This window comes from Siphateles boraxobius, unplaced genomic scaffold (genome assembly GCF_051911475.1).
Source record: "Siphateles boraxobius isolate OS27281-9 unplaced genomic scaffold, OSU_SipBor_1 6, whole genome shotgun sequence".
Taxonomy (NCBI): Eukaryota; Metazoa; Chordata; class Actinopteri; order Cypriniformes; family Leuciscidae; genus Siphateles; species Siphateles boraxobius.
Window position 1 is genome coordinate 23238352 of NW_027509186.1, and position 20337 is coordinate 23258688.

Here is a 20337-nt window from a genome sequence, read left to right on the forward strand (position 1 = left end):
AGGTTTCAGGAAACATTCTGTTGCCTTAATAGTTACGTATCGGATACATAAAAAATACACATATAAATCATTTCATGCTTGCGTTGTTATTCAATACAATGAATAAAGAAAAAAGCAATGCATATTCCAGAATAAGCGTCCTTGCACTACATATCTTTTAAATAAACACACAGTCACACTCAGGTACACAACAGTTTTCACAGCATGACGTATTTCCAATAACTTAACGCACTGACACATCTAAGGCTATACATAAACAATGCGTAAATTATCAGATATGTACCTTATGAAATGTTTCTCTTGTCCCTCGGCTCCACCAGACGATTATTGGAAAATGACGAGAAAAAGTAAAAAGACTTTCAAATAGCAAGGTCTGTTTTCTGACTCCCCACATTAACTAAGATATGACAGTTTCTGGGATTTTTGACAATTGGTGTCTTCTGTTCCCTATAAATAGCGCAGAGTGTGCCGGTAAAGCGGTGAGGGGATAGCTAATGGTTACTTGAACGGCAAGCCGCTGATTGGCCTCGGCCCGGAGTGACGTCAGGAGCCTGTGAATAAGGCTGGCTCGTGTGCTTTGAGGAACATGCAGAACACCGGAGGCTGTTCGGGGATCGTCATCAGTCCTGCAACGAGATGTCACGCGCATTCTGTTCACACTAGCATCTTTCACCTCTTCTGTCTTACCGAGGAAAACAGCACACGTTACAGAGGGAGACGCACTTTTCAAAAGCGTTTGTTCATTGCATCTTTCAGAGGGACGTATAGGCTACAGTGGATACGTGGACATGGTAAAGTGCACTCTAGTGTCTCTGGGCTCGCGTGTCTCCTGTGCTGAAGACCGGTTGCATTGATGCTTGCTTATGAAAGACTTGAATGAACATCATCACCAATGCTTCACCTTTTTGACAACGGCGACTTGCTTTTTCCGCAATGATGTCCATGTCCTTGTAGCCAACGAACAGTTGGTGTTTTGAAAGATTTCTCTATGCTGGCTTCATTTGTGCATCTCAGAATTTGGGAAGGAAGAGGATGAGAAATAATGACTGACAACTGAAGCACTACCTCATGAGAAGATCCTCTTTTATCATCTTGATTTTGGACCGCTACAGGTCCATCCGCATACACAAAAGTGGTGAATATATTTAAAACTTCTTGATATTTTCCTTTCAAACCTGTTGGCCAAGACTGATTTGGAGCATCCTTCAGCGTTACACCCCTTTCCCTCCTCTCTTTTGAAAGGGGAAAACAGGAGCAGCAGACCCTCAGGTTGTGGACACCACGGCAGTAACTGTGGGAGCACATCCAAAGACGATGGTCCACTGTGCGGGCTGCGAGAGGCCTATATTAGACAGGTTTCTCCTTAATGTTCTGGACAGAGCATGGCACATCAAGTGCGTACAATGCTGCGAGTGCAAATGTAACCTAACAGAGAAATGCTTCTCTCGAGAAGGAAAACTCTATTGCAAAAACGACTTCTTTAGGTAAGTTCCTTGTGTGAGTTCGACCTCATCAACCTTTTTTTTCTGCTGTGGATCTATGTCTGTGATACATGGGAGTATAATAGTTTATTTAATACGATGAGCTTCAGGGACACTGGTATAATTGTCTACAAGAACAACAGGAAAAAGTTGGTCATATTTTTAACTCCAATGTACACATTTTAACGGTTGGTTTGCAGCTATGGTTAAATCATTTTAATTATTTTTAAAATTTTGTATAATTTATACATTTATTTACTCAAACATTTACAGTGCTACTTAAATTTGATGAACATTGATCAGTTATAAACTTAAATTCAAAATGCTGTGCATATATATATATATATATATATATATATATATATATATATATATATATATATATATATATAATTTTGCATGATTTCATTAGAATTAGGACTTACATTCACACTAACATGAAGTGTGACCCTAAGTACTGTTCAACAAGCCCGACTTGTTTGATTCTTTGATTAGGACGTCCATTAATTAAATGCTTGTTAATTTGAATTGTTATGCAAAATGGCGAGCAGATACACTAATAGTCTGTGTACTCGTTCGCAGCAAGGGTTATAAGGAAATCACACTTTGTTTACAACGAATGGCAGCCAGGGAAGCCGCAGGGATCAATGCTTTGCCAGGGTAGTTGAAAGTGTAACGCGGCCCAGTGGCCCCGCGTGTGGCTGCAGTGCTTCGAGTTAAGATGTGATAAGTGGATTTGAATAATAAACGACTTTGAGATGGAAACCCTCAGACAATGTAATCACAGACTCAGAATCAACAATCTGTACAGAGAACCACAATACACATTATTGGTCACAGTGAAGTGGTGAGTATTTACTGGAATTGTGTTTGTATTGGAAGAATGCACAATTGTGTTTGTATTGGAAGAATGCACATGTCTTTATTGCGGGTGATTATTAATTATGGTTTAATGCACATTAAAACACATGCAAAATAAATCTAAACTCAAAGTATATTTTTAGGTGTAGCCTACTAATACAAATCTAAATATATATATTTTCAACAACTGAACAAATAATTATTGTGAAATGTATATTATTCCCAAAATAACAGTGATGATAATATTAAACATTTACGAACACAAATTTTATATAGCCTACACTCAGATATATACGATGCCAATACATCACCATGCTCTGGGCATAGGCTATTATAACATATCCTTTCATATGTATCTTCTATTTTACCGTGGTATAGTGACCTTTTTTTCTTGGTCTGTCCATTTGCAGGCGCTTTGGAACGAAATGCGCGGGTTGTGCTCAGGGGATCTCGCCGAATGACTTGGTCCGGAGGGCACGGAGCAAAGTCTTTCATCTGAACTGCTTCACATGCATGATGTGTAACAAGCAGCTATCAACGGGGGAGGAATTGTATATCATAGACGAAAATAAATTTGTCTGTAAAGAAGATTATTTAAGCAGCTCGAACGGAAAAGACGCCAATCTTCTTTCAGGTGAGTAAAATGAATTAGGTGAAATGATAACTGGAATATATATATATATATATATATATATATATATATATATATATATATATATATATATATATATATATATATATATATATATATATCACTGTACGCGTCCGTGGTTTTTTGTCCCATATTATTTCGCTATATCAATAACAGGCCTACTGGACATTTAGATTAAAGATTCATAAGGTAGCCTATCTTTGGACGAAAACATGAAAATGTTTAACAAATGCAGACAGAACTCTCTTGAAGTCCGTTCAATGTCTAACAAAAGCAAATTATTGTATTTGTCTATATTCTTAAATAATAGGCTACAATAAATCTGTGTCATGCATAGCGAATTTTGAAAAGCTTCTAATTTTTTTTCTTCCAATTTCAATGTGAAATGAATTACAGATGTTGCTGCATTCATTTTGTGGCCTATTGCAGAGAAACAGCTTGCCAGTTTATTTTCTAATACTCTTTTTCAGTAAACTAACATTGTGACAGTTCTATGCAGCTCTAAATACCAGTATTTCTTTGTTCTTTCTTTGTTTATTCATTTCTTATTTTGTTTTATTGAATTTTACGTTTCTTTTTTTTCATGTGGGTTTATTTATTTTACATTCCATTGTTTAGTGTATAACACTTCTCTGTTCCCCATGTCTAATTCTGAGGTTTTTATTTCGAATCCTTGTTACCGACGTCCCTTTCCACATTCAGTTACAGCTTGCAGTGACCCTAGTTTATCGCCAGATTCGCAAGACCAGCTACAGGACGATGTCAAGGATGCGGAAAGCGCAAACTTATCGGACAAAGAAACGGGTAACAATGAAAATGATGACCAGAACCTCGGAGGCAAACGGAGAGGACCGCGTACCACGATTAAAGCAAAGCAGTTGGAGACACTGAAAGCGGCATTCGCGGCGACCCCCAAACCGACCAGACACATCAGGGAGCAACTGGCGCAAGAGACGGGGCTCAACATGCGAGTTATTCAGGTACACTTAAACACCATTACATACACCAACAAACTGTGTTTATTGGTAGCATATAATTGCTACGCTTGCTGCTAATAATTGTGACGACAAACACGATTAGATAGGCCTACAAATACTGTTTCTTTACGAGAATTTATAGTGTGATTCTTTGGCATCTTGACGGTACAAATGTCTCTTCCTGGATGAAATAGAGAAAAGCACAAGCGAGCCTTCACTGTGCCTCCTTTCAAATCCTTGAGGCAAGACTATTTGAATTGAAATGAGGACGATTTTTGCTGGCACCTGTAAATATTTGGAAGTAACATTTATATGGTTAGCCTTTTTATACTTGACTCGAGAGATGGAGAGGCACGCCAGCTGGCATCAGACTGGTGAGAACGATGGGAGTCTTGGCAATGCAGCGCCATCACGTTTTGCGACCACATTTAGACATGCTGTGACGGTTCTCAGTCAAGTGGAAACGCAGAAATCTGTCCCTGTGTCTGTCAAAATACCTCATACTAGGTGGTGTTCTGTGAGAAATTGAGAATCGATCTTTGCTTTTTTGTCGAGTGAACGGGCGGAACAAGAGTCCGGCCAAGGCGCGCAGTAGGCTACATTGGCGAATGTGCGCCCTCATTTACGCACGCTATATGAGATTTGTCAGCATCGTTTTAAAGATCCCCATCTTGGTCATTTTGTTCAGCGTGAGAGATCCGATAAGAACACATATAAAGCATCATCATCGTTAAAAGCCCCGTAATAGATTGGTGCTGCGGGGATAATGCCTTAAAATGAGACTGAACATAAGATCAAGTGCAGAGAATGGATTTGAGATTAATAGAGTGGCGAGGTTGGATATTTAAGACCGTCAGAGTAAACTATAATTAGCAAAAGGAATTCAAGGGTGGATATATAGATTACGAAATAATAACTGCATAGAGCCGGTTAATATATCGGTAACAACCCTCCTATTAAGTATTAATTAGAGATTTGAAGTCCCCGCTGCTGCCCCCTCAGTCGGAGTAAATGGAGGGTTAAAAGATCATTAAAGTGAGGTTAGATCCGACTCTCTAACAGTGACGATAATTACGAGTAATCTTGTCACTACAATACGAATGTATTCCGTCACTTCACAGGCCTACCTCAGTAGACTGTGAAAACGCTGCTCTGACCCAATAAAAATAGTAAACGTGACATGTAAACATTAGGCCATAGTGCCAGACTGTTAGGTTTGCACATCTAGTAGGGTCTCTTATTTTAGTTTGCATGGCACTCACAGTAAAATAATAATAATTAAAATAAAATAAAAATACAAAAGTTTCAAAATGCTTTAAATGTTTAAGTCAAAACGGTGCCAAAGCTACAGCATGCACTTAGGCCACTTAGAAAACGCCTACTTCACTAATAAATAAAATCGAATTGACCCTCTGAAAAATCGTAAAATAAACAAAAACAAATATGTTGGCCGCATTTAAACAGTGCAGTAAATGCATTTAAATACATTTACGCAAATATGTTAATATTGTTAACATATAATGTTTTTATTTTGGTAGTTGATAATATGATATAATTGATTTTTGTTCATAGTTTATGTTTGCCCATGTTGCTGTGTATTTATAACTATTTCGTGAAGCTGCATAGGCTACACATATATATGCACTATGCATACACATATAGTCTACACATACACATACAATTCACTGCTGGTTTTTACCACTGGAATTAATTATTGTAACCGATTTTAGCAAACAAATTTAAAAAGATTTCCAATGCTTTTTTGCCCATGTTCTCTAGGTATGGTTTCAGAACCGGCGGTCTAAAGAGCGGCGCATGAAACAGCTGAGCGCGCTCGGCGCGAGGAGACACGCGTTCTTCCGGAGTCCGAGAAGAATGCGAACGCTCGTGGACAGACTCGAGCCTGGAGAATTAATTCCAAACGGACCGTTTTCATACTATGGAGGTAAGATATAATGCCTTATTATATATTTATCTATATCAAACCTTTGTTTGAAATATGTATTTCTTTCTCGCGTTGGTTTCATTTGTTTCGCCTCAGAAGCGACAATGACACGTGTTTTATATCTATAAGTTTGTGTTTTCAATTTAAATAGTCTGCAAATATAATTTTTTAGTTTTGTAATTAGACTGGGCTTCCTGAACATATAGCTACTGTCTAAAATGCTTTGATATTGTTGAAACAGTTGTTTGATATTTGTTGTGTTGCTCTTTTAAGAACTTTTTAATGCTTTTTACTTTACTTTTAATCCACAATGTCGAGTAGGCCTATGTTCCTGGGATATTTATGTGTCGATTTTATTCAGTTTATTTTTATTTCACTTGATATTTGACCTAAGTTTAATAATATATAAAAGAAAAGTTTTGTTACACAAATCTGTATTTTCACTATCAGTGGTTTTGAATGTTGATTTTAAAAAAAAAGTTTTTTAAACACACTTATATTAGGATAAAACTATTTTTTGCTATTCTAAAATCCTAATATATTTCTGCTGTAGCTGCTGGGTAAACAAATTCAATCTAAATGTATGACAGTCAGTTTCTTTAAAGGCACATACTCGATGACACTTTCCCTGAGAAACATGAACTGAAGCAGAAACTGTGATAACTAGTCCCAGTTTCCCCCTATTTATATATATGTTTTTAAATAATTTACAAGGTTCTCCTCCATATGCATAAAACAAAGCAGTTATTGTTACATTATACTCTATCATATCAATAACAGCTTGTTTCATAAGTTTTCAGCTGTTCAGAAAGGCAAAGCCTTCGTCAGTGTAATTAGCAAAGCTTTGTTCTCCCCACCCAGCTACATTTGTGATTTCAGTGTAACATGTTCTGTGACTAATGTGGCGTATTGAGATTTATTCTAAAGAACGACACACTTCATACTCTCAGAATTTTTAAACAAGGAGTTTCCGCCTGGTCTTTGTGCCCAAATCTAAACCGAAATATTTTATCCTTTGTGTATCTACAGATTATCAGAGCGAGTACTACGGCCCGGGAGGGAATTACGACTTCTTTCCCCAAGGCCCTCCATCTTCACAGGCCCAGACTCCTGTAGACCTCCCCTTCGTTCCATCGTCAGGACCCACCGGTACCCCGCTAGGGGGCATGGACCATCCTATCCCCGGCCACCATCCGTCCAGTGAAGTACAGCGCTTTTCAGATATCATGTCTCACCACCCAGGGGACTCGCCCAGTCCAGAGCCAGGGATACCTGGGCCCCTGCACAGTATGTCCTCAGATGTTTTTGGACCTAGTCCGTCCTTTACATCCCTCTCCCTCAACGGCACCGGATACAGCAACCACCTCTCCCACCCTCCATCAGAAATGAACGAGGGCACGGTCTGGTAGCTCCTGTGAACGGACATTTCAGCAGAGAGAAATTATGATAAACGGAGGTGGGAGGGAACAGGGACACTGGCCGCACATTCTGGTTATCATTTTTGTCTTTTTCCCCATTTTTTTCCATGTCATAAATGTGGTGGGACAGCTCACAGAGAGAGCAGCAGAGGGCAGCATGGGCATTGACATTTACCTTCTTGAACTCATTGTGTTGATGTTCCGTTTCCTTCTTTCTTTCTTTATCCCAAGCCCGAACTCAAGAAGAGAAAGAATTGATACTGTTGACCAGGTCGCTGTATGAACTCCCAGCACAGCAGCGTCCCTCCAGAAGCTCAATACGTACCACCGGTTAAATCGCCGCTCTAAAACAGCGATAGCGACACATTAACAGCGTCGGCTACCGTCAAAGACTTGTCAGCTTTACAGAGAAACACCCAAGGCGGCTGATCTAACGCTAACCTGCAATGTTGACTCCAGGAAAGATCTAAGCCGTCAGACTAATTTATTTATTTGAAAACTCCTCAGACCTCCTTGCCTTTCAAGGCTCTGCCATACTGACACTTAAACAACCTTTTCGACACTAAATATGTTTCTGAAGGCCAGGGAGAAAAAGCCTTTTTTTTTTCTGGGCATATCCTGTTTTTGTTCCCCAAGAAGTCCACCAAATCTGAAGAAGTTAGCCTTCAAAAGGCAAAATGTTAAAATGTGTATGGATGGTGAACCCTTTATTTAATGGAAGAGAACTTGAAATGTTGATAAATGAAGTCTACCTTCTAAAATTATTTTAACAAGGGTCTGAAAGGGACATAGAACAGTCAACTGTTTACGTAATATATTTAATTCAGGAGTTAAACGTATCAACCATGATTTAGAACCTCTTGATCCAGAAAAAAATGTTCCAAGCAACCAACCAAACTTTTTTATTGATTTTATTTATATTGTATGATGGAAGTTTGCTGGGGTTGTGGTTCACTGTGCTAGTTTGTACAAAATGTTGTTTACAAAAAAGAAAAAGAAAAACGCTGGAAAAAAAAAACAAGTAGACAGTTGCCAAATAAAAACATAGCACAAATACTGTAAAAGTGCTTTGCACCATTATCTGCAGAACGTGTTGAAACAAAGTGTAAGTGTTTAAAAAACAATAAGAAGTATTGACTTCTTAATTTTTTTAGTCTGCTGAAAAAACATTCATAAATTGTTAATATAACATACTTAGACCTACAAGTTTTATTTTTGTGTCTTTAAAGGAAAATCCAAACTATTGAAATTGATGGTCAAATGTGCAGCAAGCAGCTGCTACTTTCTTTAAATATCAAATTCTCATGGTATGTCTTTTATTGTTCTAATAAACCTAAGCTTACGTGACCTCCAGTGCATATTAGACCATTCACTGTATAAATACGACATGTTGACAAATTTGTGAGTTTTTAATAAAATTAGAAAATATGAAATTCGGATGATAGGTGCTTTTCCTTGGACTAGCTGAGATTATAAGCATCTAAATACGGGGCGCTTGCTGCTTTCTGAGAAATATGGCTTCTGAAGAATATTCCTCCAACTGTAATCTCTCAGGATGAACATGACATGGTGGAGGACATCACATAACCCTCACAAGGCTGTCTTGACTGCAATATGTAAAAAAAATCCTCGTGTAAAGATGTCCTTTCATGATACGACATTTCACAATACTAACAAAGCATAATTTACTCAGCGATCAAATCAGCTAAATCAAATGTTTTAAAATGATGTCCTATGATTATGTGTGTTCTCACCTTTTCAGATATACTGTAAATGGGAAGTCAAAACTGTGTTGTTTTGGGAAAAATGACATTTCTTGTTTTTATAGCACCTAATTCACACTTTGACCAGATTTTTATGTCATACAACTGATTTTTTTATACAATATTTTGTATATCTTCATCATAAATTCACCATCTCTTTCCTTTTTATCTTGGCTGTGCAAGAAAACCTGACAAGTTTCTATATTTTAAACATATTCAGTATCTACTAATGGGCCAGATGACAAAGAATCATAACTTTTCAAGAACAGTCCATTCACAGCGCATTAGAAGCGCCTCAGAGTCGCTCTTTCTCTTCTAAAACGTTGTGAAAACCTTAAAAGATGACAGATATTGCAACACGTTGGCATCCGGGACAATAGATATATGGAGAAACAAGTTCAGAAGAAACAACCTCATCACTGAACTCATTTCATATCTCAGTTCATAGATATGGAAAAACAAAAGGGTCAGATGAGATTCAGTTGATTTGACTCTCTGTGGCGAGCGTATGTGGGAGGAATCCTTCACAGGTATGGAGGGCCAGGAAGACGGCATCAAATTGAGCTTGCTATCTGGGGGAAAAACCTTTATCTCATTGCAGTGTGTGGTTTTAGTGTGAAGGAGCCCAGCGGTGCCCCTGCTGCACCCAGCACATAATCCACTATGAATTAATCATGGTCCTGAGAGTTAAACAGGCCTGCGGGCCCTCCTGAGCCCGGGGCTTAACCACACCGCTGACTCTATGCTCTGTCACCCGGGAGGCCAAAGCTCTTTAAATTCAAATCTCATATTGATTGAACATCGACTATTGGTTCGGCCTGACCTTGTCGACACATTAATATAAATGTTTGAAACGCGTTTTTAAATGCCATTTAAATCTAGAGAGCAATGATTTGAATACAGACATGCATCCCACTTAATGTCAAAGTTTTGATGTGGTGGTCAGTTGGAAGTGATGGGGTTTATGTAACTTAATACACACAGGATTCCTATTCCATGCATAGTTTATTAACTGAGGGATTTCTCTCTCTGTTGTTGTTATTGATTCCAAAGCTTATCAACACGTACACTGCATTTTAAATATGTCTTGTAAAAAGGAGAGATGTTTAAAAAACAAAACATCTATTTCAGTCATTCAGCTCTCTAATGTGCATAGCACAAATCCGATGACATACAATGGACATTGTAGCTGATTTTCATTCTGGCAAAGACATCTGAAGAAAAAACAGAATAATGCAGTGTGAACGTCCATCTATAGCCAGGATTTTTTTTTTCTCTCATTGGAAAAGCGAATTGTATGTACCTATACATATAATTCACTGCAGCACTAATGCATCTGATAGCACTAATAGCAGTAAAGCAGCAACAATTTCTTAAATTTCTTTTCACACCGATTACAGGGCCGGATTATCGATTGATTTCTCAGTACAGTGAATCGGTTCAAGAGACTAAAGGTATGTTTTGGGGTTTCTTTGGTCGAGTCCACTTTTAGATAGTATATTGATTGATTTAATGATTTTGCTTTGGATCAGAAAGATAGATGTTATAGATGACAGGATAAGGAAATATAAATATAATATAAGCATGTCAAGAATTCAAATGCTAGAGTTCCAAATCTGGTCATTCAGTTTAAGTATTAATGTTATTAAGTAATAATGAATAGTGAATATTTAAAACGCTATATGGACATTTGAGTTTGCTAGAGTAATACAAAGAAATTAGAATTGATGTAGATGTTATTATTCTACAATCAAAAAAACATAATGTGTAAACCGTTTCATTTAAAGTGTTTATTATTGCTTATCAGACAAAAACAAGACAGAATTTTAAAGATAGTAATCAAAATGCAGAATAAACCAGACATCTTTTTGCCCTTTTGCGATATGATTTTTCCATATCAAATGAGTGAGGAAAGATAAACACTAATGAGATTACCAAGATTTTATTATCTAAGTGTGTCGTAGTGTGGCAAATCATATTTGTAAGGCTATACTGCTGGTCCTGTTAAGTTATACTGCACACATTGATTATATTTTCTATTTAACCCTAAATCTATTTTCATGAGGAAAGTTTGTACATTGAATAAAGACATGCCGTCACTTTTACAGCGTGATTGGTCAGGCCTCACAATCAAGATCTCATTAAATCTAGCTACAAATCAAGTTTCAAAATAAATATTTTGATTTCAGTGTGACAACCAATTGGGTCTATAATATTACAAACTTAAATCCTGATGATATGGAGAGAGAAAATCAGTAAACCTTACTCAATAATGACTAAGTCGCTGCTTGATTTTTAGGCAAAAGATTTTTCTATTTTTTAAAAACATTTTGAACTGTATTTGCATTACTCGTCAAATGTGATGAGTTCTATTCACGATAATGAGAAATTGCTCAGCTGATTGTTGATCAGCTCATTAATAATTTGACAAATGTTAATGATTTCTTGTTTGTTGGCTGATCACAATAAAACCAAATTCCAGATATATGCCCTAGTGCTGCATATCTAAATTTCTTTAAGCAGAATTATGTCAGATGTATGCAAAAAGTTCTTGAAAGGGTCTTAGAAATGGGCAGAAGTCACTCAAAACAAATATGGCCTTTTCTCTGGAAAACCAACAGCATGAATATTTTTTTCACATTTTTAAACATTCATTCCAATTAAAGCGGCCTTGTGCGAGTGCAGCCATGCGGCGCTGTTATTCAATTCCATTAAAATGAATGAACCAGTGGCATGCAACCATGCAGTTAACAGGAATTAAAACTACAGGCAAGATGACAGATTACAGAGGAAATTGAGTGGTGTACGCCGAATGTGCGTGGCTTTGTTGTTGTATTTTACCTGTGTGTGGTAGGAAAGGTACATGCATGCATATCAACATCCGCTCATACAGTATCCATACAGTCCAGTTGCACCACATATAGACAAATGGCATCCTACGGCTTTTAATATATATGTGAAGGTAGAACATTTTGTTTTTTGAAAGTAAAACATTAATGTTTAAAATCACTTGATATTTTACAATGCTGAATATTTAGATGCACGTCCAAGCAGTGCAGACTAAAAAGCCACACGTTTCACTTCGACTCTGACTGAACGTGGAGTGAGTAGCCATGCAATTAATTAAAAACAAAAGCTGGAAACAATTAATCAGCTTGGAATACCCTCTTCTTTATAGACCTTATTATGAGGATGACTGGATAAGAGAGATCTATGAAATGTAATTTATGAACACTGAGGCTGCAGAAGTTTTACTCAAACGATCCCTGTTTTTTTTTTCTTTTTGCAGAGTTATACTAAGAAGGAAAACTCCCAAAGCAATGGGAGAAAAAGATTCGACAGCCATTGCTGAGCTATTCGTGCCTCAAGATCTTCTGTCCGCGTGTGCTACCCAAGGTCACCACACAATGGCACTGTCCACACCTCTGTTCAGAGAACAATACACTACTCAGAAACATAAAGAACATTTTCAAATCTCAGCAACTGAATCTAGGAAACATTGAATAAAACTGAGACAGTTTTCAACTGCATGTGTGATAATCATCACCCTTAATTTGCAGGGAAATAGTGTTGTTTTGAATACCCGTGTTTGTTTTTTTCAATTACAGACATTAGGCGAGATGGGCCACTCCAGCCTGTCATCATATAGACTCATGTGCCGTTATTTGTGCTCTGATTAGCTCCAAGTGGCCGAGGAGAGCTCTGTGAGAAGCACTTGGATGCTTCTATTGGTCTGTAGGGGAACGACATGTTCTTGATTTGTGTTTCAAGCAGGCGAAAGGGCTGCGTTTAGAAGGATAATGTCAGGCAGGCTTTCATTTTACTGCCTTTTCACCTCTGTGTCACAAACAAACAAACACGTTTTTCTGTCTGCATGATGTGGTGCCATCACACAGCCATTCAGTTTTTGCCTCGTGTTAGATCCAGACCTTGACACGAGAGCAACTGTTTAAATGCTACTTCTGTTGCATTATTGTCCTCAGTCAGGCATTCTTCATGTCTTTACTCCGTCCATATGGCAACTAGAGGAAAAATGAAATGTCAGGCAAAGCAAATGGCGAGCTCAGAGACCACAGCGAAGACTGATAAAAACATATCTGATAAACACATTTGAACTGTAACTATGTTCTGTGAGATAACCGTAATGGGCTTTCATGGCAATGAGTGTGGGGACTGTAATTTATAATTGTCTGATGATATTTATACAACATGTTTTTTGGTGTGGAGCAACAAAACGCTTTATTTTACACTGAACAAAGCATTAATCAAAATGCAGCTGAGAATCAACGGTTTGTCATCAACCTTGTTGTAGAAAGGTGCATATTCATTTTTGTGATTTAAAAAAAATACTTTTATACAGCAAGGATGCATTAAATTGATCGAAAGTGACAGTAAAGGCATGCAACAAAATATTTTTATTTCAAATAAAAGCTGTTCTTTTGAACTTCCTATTCATCAAAATAAAAACGTATCATGGTTTCCACAGAAATATTAAGAAGCTCAACTGTTTTCAACATTGATAATAAGAAATGTTTCTTGAGAACAGAATCGGTAAATTAGACTGATTTCTGAAGGATCACGAGACACTGAAGACTGAAGTTATATGCCAAATTACATTTAAAAATAGAAAATAGTTATTTTAAATTGCAATAAAATTCCACAATATTATTGTTGTTACAGTAATTTGATCAAATAAATGTAGCCTTGATAAGAGACTAGAGCATAAGAGACTTCTTTCAAAAACATTTTCCCACACTTTTCCTTATATGACTTTCTGTTCTATAATGCGTAGCTGAATAAATAAAAAATGGACAGAAAATAGTTAAGGTGTCACGGTCAAGATTTGAGTTTGCTTTACTTGTGGTAAAAAATATATATCATGAATGTTTTCTTACGTGTTAAATGCAATTTATATAAAAAAAAAACAGCAAACAAATATCATAATGTCATTTTTTGATAGGATAGGATAGGATTTGGGATTTTATGTTCTGTTTGGTGTGGATGTAAATACAAACATGTCTATGACAGCATGAACAGCACATGGTCTCTTTCACCTCAGATAAATCATGATTGATTATCATCTGGATTCTAGCAGATTTTACCACAGTCTCTCTCTCACTTTTGCATTAATAAAACACTGTTTTAGTGTGTTGTTGCAGCAGAGGCTGTGTCCTAAAGTAGCCAGTTCTGGTTGATGATTTACAGCAAAATTGCTTGTAAATTGAAGAAGAAACTGTTTTGCAGACCTGGCAGCTTTCAAGCCCTGCTACCATTTGTCACCCAGCATTTCCTTTTGTGTATAGCACAGGAATTAATTAGCTGGTTCTGCCGGAAAAGTTTACGGCCATTATTTATGGGAGATGAAATGTCTTGGACAGAAGCCTCTCTCTGGCCCTCTATCCCCCCCCCCCCCCCCCCCCCTGTGTTGTGGTTGTTTTTAAACTTTTGTCTCACAACATCAATTTAGATTTTGTCAGCTGTATGTTTTCTCTGACAGGTTCATGCTGGTGTGTCCATAAAAGTGACTCAGTGATTACTGCTGCACGGTGACTTAAAATACTGACACACACCGGTATGTAATGCCGTACGCTGTAAACACACAAGCGGCACCCTGTTCATCTGCACTCACATTGAATATGTGAGAGAATTTGGTTACACTTTATTTTAAGGTGTCATTGTTGCAATGTAATTATACATTAAAGTACCGAGTAATAATAATTAACAACATAGGGTTAGGGTAGGATTAGGATTTGGTTAAGAGTTAGTTGCATGTAATTATGCATAATTTACTGTTATTACTATGGTAAGTACATGTAACATATGTAACAAGGATACTGTAAAATAAAGTGTTACTGAGAATTTCACTCTGTTATACACGCCATTTCATTTCCCACCTATTTTCCTTATCAAAATCAGGAAATTGATTTTAAAGAACATTAACTTTGTGGGTCATATGTAAACTTCACATTTTTATCACATTTAGCAATATTCCACAATATAAGGCATCTATAGGAAATATTTCATTTCCAGATGGCGTAATATTACATTAGTTGAGCCAGTTGTGGATTCACTGAGCCCAGAACTTGAATGACAGTCAGGCAATGGGCAAAGAGTCAATGGGCACAGCGTATACCCACATTTCCACATCTTTATGTCATTTATCACAAGACTAGTTTACAATTAAATCTCTATCCTAACCGTAGCATTCCCGCGGGCCTTTCGTCTCATGCCAAGGAGCGTAATGTCAGGATTTCTTTTGTGGTAGCGGCGGATGTGATAATCTGCTCTTTTTTCTCCAAAGCATCCCCCTTGTGGTGCGGCACGGAGCCCGCAGCATTCCCAATAATCACTCATGCCTCTTTGTAATCAATGCCCACAGAAATAGGATTCCTTTGGCCGATGGCAATTAATAAATTTGTGTCCTTTTTTAACACTAGTGAGCTGAGCTTGAAATTACCAGTGACTGGCTTCTCCTCATTTGCATATTTATTGCAGCGCGAAAAAAATTCTGGGGAATGATTGATGTGGAGCCTGCCTACTGAATCCCAAACAGCGTATTATTATGGGGAGGGGGAGGGGGGGGGGGGGGGTATGCCAGCGTACAGTTGATTAAAGTTGAAGACGGTGGGATCGCTTGCCGACACTTTTTTTCCCTTCCTTTTTGTTTCCCTTCCCGTTTCTTCATATCTTCGGAGATGGCGGGTGTAAGAATTAAAAGCATATTTTAATGGATGTTGACAAGAAGTGAACTAACAAAAGCCCAAGCAAAGGATTTGCTTGAAAAGATTCAATCAAACATGTTTGCTGGGATTAATTGTGGGTGGAGGCGGAAGATTGTGGGCTCTGTGTTGGGCTTGAATGAGGTTGATTGTTTCTGGGGTCACCTGCGCCGATTTCCTCTGTCATTTTGAGTGATAATTTGGAAATGTCCTATGATTGTAGCTAAAGAGCTAAACCCCTTCATCGCACCACCCCCTTCTCATCTCCATCCTATTGAAATAGTTCTGTTTGTGTGGAGGTGAATGGTAGAGTTAAAACAGGCCCTTCCAATTCTAATTGGACCACTGTATCTAAATGAATTCATACATCCAGGGCTTTTGTAAAAGGTTTCTTTGGATATGATAATTTGTGACCTGCTCCATCATTTTAAGTCGTTTTGACTCACAAATACATTTAGAGTTTTATGCAATGAATTAAAGTCTCGTCTCCAAACCATTTGTCGAAATAAATCATAGCCCACAATAAATGGTGGCTATTGTAAAAACTTGAAAATGGTCTCTAAATAACAATATATTAAAGTTTCCAGGAATGTTCTTCAACAAAGTTCTTATTTCAAACTAACCAGTTGCAGACACTGAATGAGGGATTAGACATTTACTGTATATTTGAACATACCATGATGTTCATTCATGTTTATTTCGTGCTATAACTAGCTAACAAACTAGTTACAGACACTGAATGACTTTCCTGTGGTAAATGAAAAACGTCGGATGACAAGCTGGTTTACTGATGTCTTTCCACGGTTAAACACTGATTGCGTGATTACAGGAAGGATTATACATTTCATTAAGTTGTACTGTATCTTTCAACATACCTTCTAATGTTCATTTCGTGTTTATTTCATGCTTTAACCAGTGGTAAAGCGGAACAGGTGATCGGTTCACGTGCCGCTTGATTTACAGAAGCGACTACAGCGATCTGTCACACCACATTAAAAAGCACCGAAACTACATTCTTTCTTGAATTTCAAAACATTGACACAATTTGGATTTTGGTCATTTAAAAATTACATTAAACACAAAACTGTTTTTTTCTTCTTCTTCTCTGCAATAATCGACTCATTGCGGCATCCGTCTTGCAATGATAGCGCACGTCACATTTGTGTGGTAACTTGAAGTCTATTGTGTGTGCTCAGAGAATCAGGTCTGCTGGCCACGTGCTGAAGGAGCTCTCTTCACCCATAAAACTTCCTCAGAAGTGTGCAGCAAAGTCGGATTTGTGCCGGTGAGTGCGTGCACAGCAAATTGGCAGCTACATCAAATTATTCCCGCATTAAGACCCGCTCGCCGTAATCCACTGCAGGGCCCTGCCGCCCCTCCCCCAACTTGTAACTTTTGTCAACGTAAACTGCAGATTTCATGCTCTGCCATTAATCTGTCGGATTATGGGTGCAGTTCAGGAGGACTTATATTTTAATGAATTCCTTTCCTAGCTTAACTAGAGGGGGTGGAGTTTGAGAGGGAAAGGGGCCCCGGTTGGACACAGGTTGGCTCCTCATCCTTCAACAACCCCCCCAATCGCATGTGTATATGTGTGAGTGTGCTCACACATGTGTACGCCTGCATCTGTGTGAGTGCCCCCCACTGTCGGCCCCCTCTCAGCATCTGGAGTGCTGTCACGCAGGGAGACGGCGAAGCACTCCATGGTGCTGACACCTCCTCACACATAGACGACAATCCTCCGCGCCACAATAAATTGAATGTCTCGAGGAGCAGCATTTGTAAAACAAGACAAATAATGAATTATTGTTACAGCGGACTCTTCACCCCCTTCCCTTCAGATGCGCCTGTGCATATCTGCACTCCATTTCTGTTTGTTGCCTCCTTGCTTTCGCCATCCATCTGAGTATCTCTCTATCTCTATTCCCATACTGTGCCTCTCTATCTGCACGCTGTCACAGTTTGCTGTAGTCTCTGTCGCTGTCTGCCGCTATCTGTGCTGCAAGCCTGCCCTGCCCCATCCCTCCTCCCCTTCCCTAACTGCTGTCCTGGTCTGTCACTGTATGGCCAAAATGAATTAGGCACAAGCCTGAGAGATGCGTATGTGGGAATAGTGGCCTATCTTGCTGTCTGTGGTTAAATCATTCATTATGCTGTTACTAAATTCTCATTTTCTTCTAGCCAAACACTGGGTTGTTGTTCACACATTAGTAACAGGAAATGGATCTACTGAATCCCAAACAGCATATTAAAGTGCAGTCACACTAGACTTTGAGGAAACACAAGTGCACATGCTGCGTATATCTACGAATTTGTAGATAGAAAAAGATGTTTGACGGAGATTTGACTCTTCACTCAATACAAACAATACAAACAGATTTTTTAAAATATTTTGCAGTGTTGCAGGAAACTGGTGAAAACTGTATGATTTTATTGATATATTATATGATATAACATTATAAATGATAAAAAATAATATAAATATAATCTAATAAATATAATAAATAATAATCAATACTTTGAATTCTGTTAATAATGTTTAATTTATTTTAATAAAAAATATTTTTAACATTATTAATAGTAATTTGTTATGTAGTATGCATTAAAAACAGAAAAATACTTGACATCAAATCCTGTCAGCAATATTCTTTGTGGGCTTATTTCACATGCTCCAATCCCACACCTTTAATATATCAAGGACTACTGGAGAGAAAAGCAAAAAAATAAATAAAAAAATCAACAGTACATTTTTCCTTGGGATAAGTTTGGAATTTATGTTTTTATGTTTCGGCTCTGATTCCAACATCAAAAACACCTAGACTCCTCCTGGATTAAAAAAGATATAATGGGCTCCAGTCTCAGACAAAATATACCCATTTTTCTCTCCGCAAAGCAATGCTGTGGAACTCTACTGCCCAAGCATTTGACACCCCGCTGCTTGACGCCCCAAATCAACACGGCAAGATATACGGCTGGAGGCCAGTGCAAATTTGCATGGAACATCTCTGACTACTTAATTCTGCTTTGATCTCCGTTTCCTGAAGAGGGGATTGTCTGCTCTACTGTGTGGAAACACTTTTGTGTGAGTCAGTGTGCTGTACATCATTCACCCTATGAAGAATCCCAGGCTTTGCCTCTTTTTAGTCACTCTGTTTCCTCCCTCTGTTGCTCTCTTTCACTCGCTTTTCTGCCTCTCACTTTCTCACTCTTTGACTCCAGCGAGCTTTAATGCCTTTTCTTCAAGGACAAGCATCTAATGCACATCATCTGAATAAGACTTTGAGTCAGCATGCCCTCCTGGAGCTTAAGTCCAGCCAAATGCCCCTCAGGCCTGTTTTAACACCAGGCTACTTTTGTCAATAAATATTAATATTGGAACCAAGTACATACAGTCCTGCAGCCACATTCATTGAGCTCCTTTCTCGCTGTGACTGTGGGAAAAGGCAGTGCCATGGCAATGTTTGTGGCTGTGACAGCAACATTCTCTGCATGACGTGCATGTGCAATATATTTAAAGTATTGATAACATTAAAATTTCATCATTAGCGACAGTAAAATGAAAAGAGGAAAAAAACAGCATAGTTTATAACATTGGAAAGTCTGGCTCATTTTGTTGAATCAATTCTTGTGAATTGTTTGTTTCAAATAGTCAGAAAACGATTGAACAGTCATTGAAAAATTGTGCTAGAGGCATTTTGCACGTTCTACCTTTTTAATTAAAAAGTTCAAATGTTCATATTTATCATAATGTTTTCAGTTCATAATATTATATTTATCATACCGTTTTCAGTTTCAGTTTTCATGTTGATATCAGTTAAGGGTTTTGATGTAATTTGTGCAAATTCACGTTCCAGTTTGGCTTGGCATCACATAGCTAACAATAAAAACTATGACTTCAAGAAATGTGTTGTTTAGCCCAATAACAATTGTGCACCTGCCTTCACAGGTCCATACACTGTTAATTGTCAATAGAATTTATCATGATTGAATCAGCTGAGTTTAATGAAAAGCTTGGGAGTTTGATTCAGTCCAATTTAAAAACAGGTTCAAATCCATTAAGGAACCAATCATAATTGTCCTTCACCAATAAGAAATTGCATTGCTCAAAAAGGCTTAATGGATACAATGCACCCTTTTAGATGAAAGTTTTGATGCTGATACTGAGTAGGTTACTGAAGAACAAATACTACTTTAAAAAGATTCAAAAGGGATAATGGATAAATGGAAGATAGCACATTCATATTTTGGAATAATAATTTTGGAACAAGCTGGAATGGTGCCCGAAACATATGAAAATGCACACAGGCAGTGTAGGGCAAAGAAAAGCATCAGTGATAATGCAAAACACACAGAGCAGCCACAGATGACACATTACATGGAGAATCAGCAGCTAGCCAGTAAGCAAGTGCTGCCAGTTAGCGTCCCTCTCAACCGAGACACACCTGAGACAGAGCTGCCTCACTGTTCAGCAAGCTGTGGCTGCTGTCCCGGGTCCTGTTTCAGTCTGCTCTCTGAGCCAGA

The 20337-nt window shown here is 38.0% G+C and overlaps 1 protein-coding gene across 3 annotated transcripts; it reads left to right on the top strand.

The window, feature by feature from the left end:
- Positions 1-390: 390 nt before the first annotated feature.
- On the top strand, positions 391-8760 carry lhx1a (LIM homeobox 1a). 3 transcript variants are annotated; one of them, XM_077207415.1, is made up of 6 exons: positions 589-1135; positions 1243-1484; positions 2753-2976; positions 3697-3974; positions 5751-5916; positions 6946-8760. In XM_077207415.1, exons 2-6 carry the CDS (start codon positions 1315-1317, stop codon positions 7323-7325), a joined length of 1218 nt encoding a protein of 405 aa, XP_077063530.1. In that variant the 5' UTR covers positions 589-1135; positions 1243-1314; the 3' UTR covers positions 7326-8760. The 3 variants fall into 3 exon arrangements, with proteins under 3 accessions (XP_077063529.1, XP_077063528.1, XP_077063530.1); XM_077207414.1 differs by having other exon boundaries at positions 391-1484; XM_077207413.1 differs by having other exon boundaries at positions 587-1484; positions 3613-3974.
- The last annotated feature ends 11577 nt before the right edge of the window (positions 8761-20337 follow it).

Bases quoted from the DNA above. Each gene is read 5' to 3' on its own strand.
- lhx1a (XM_077207413.1), top strand. From the start codon at position 1,315: ATGGTCCACTGTGCGGGCTGCGAGAGGCCTATATTAGACAGGTTTCTC. The intron at 2,977-3,612 runs GTGAGTAAAATG...TCCATTGTTTAG, and splicing joins AGACGCCAATCTTCTTTCAG to TGTATAACACTTCTCTGTTC. The intron at 3,975-5,750 runs GTACACTTAAAC...CATGTTCTCTAG, and splicing joins TCAACATGCGAGTTATTCAG to GTATGGTTTCAGAACCGGCG.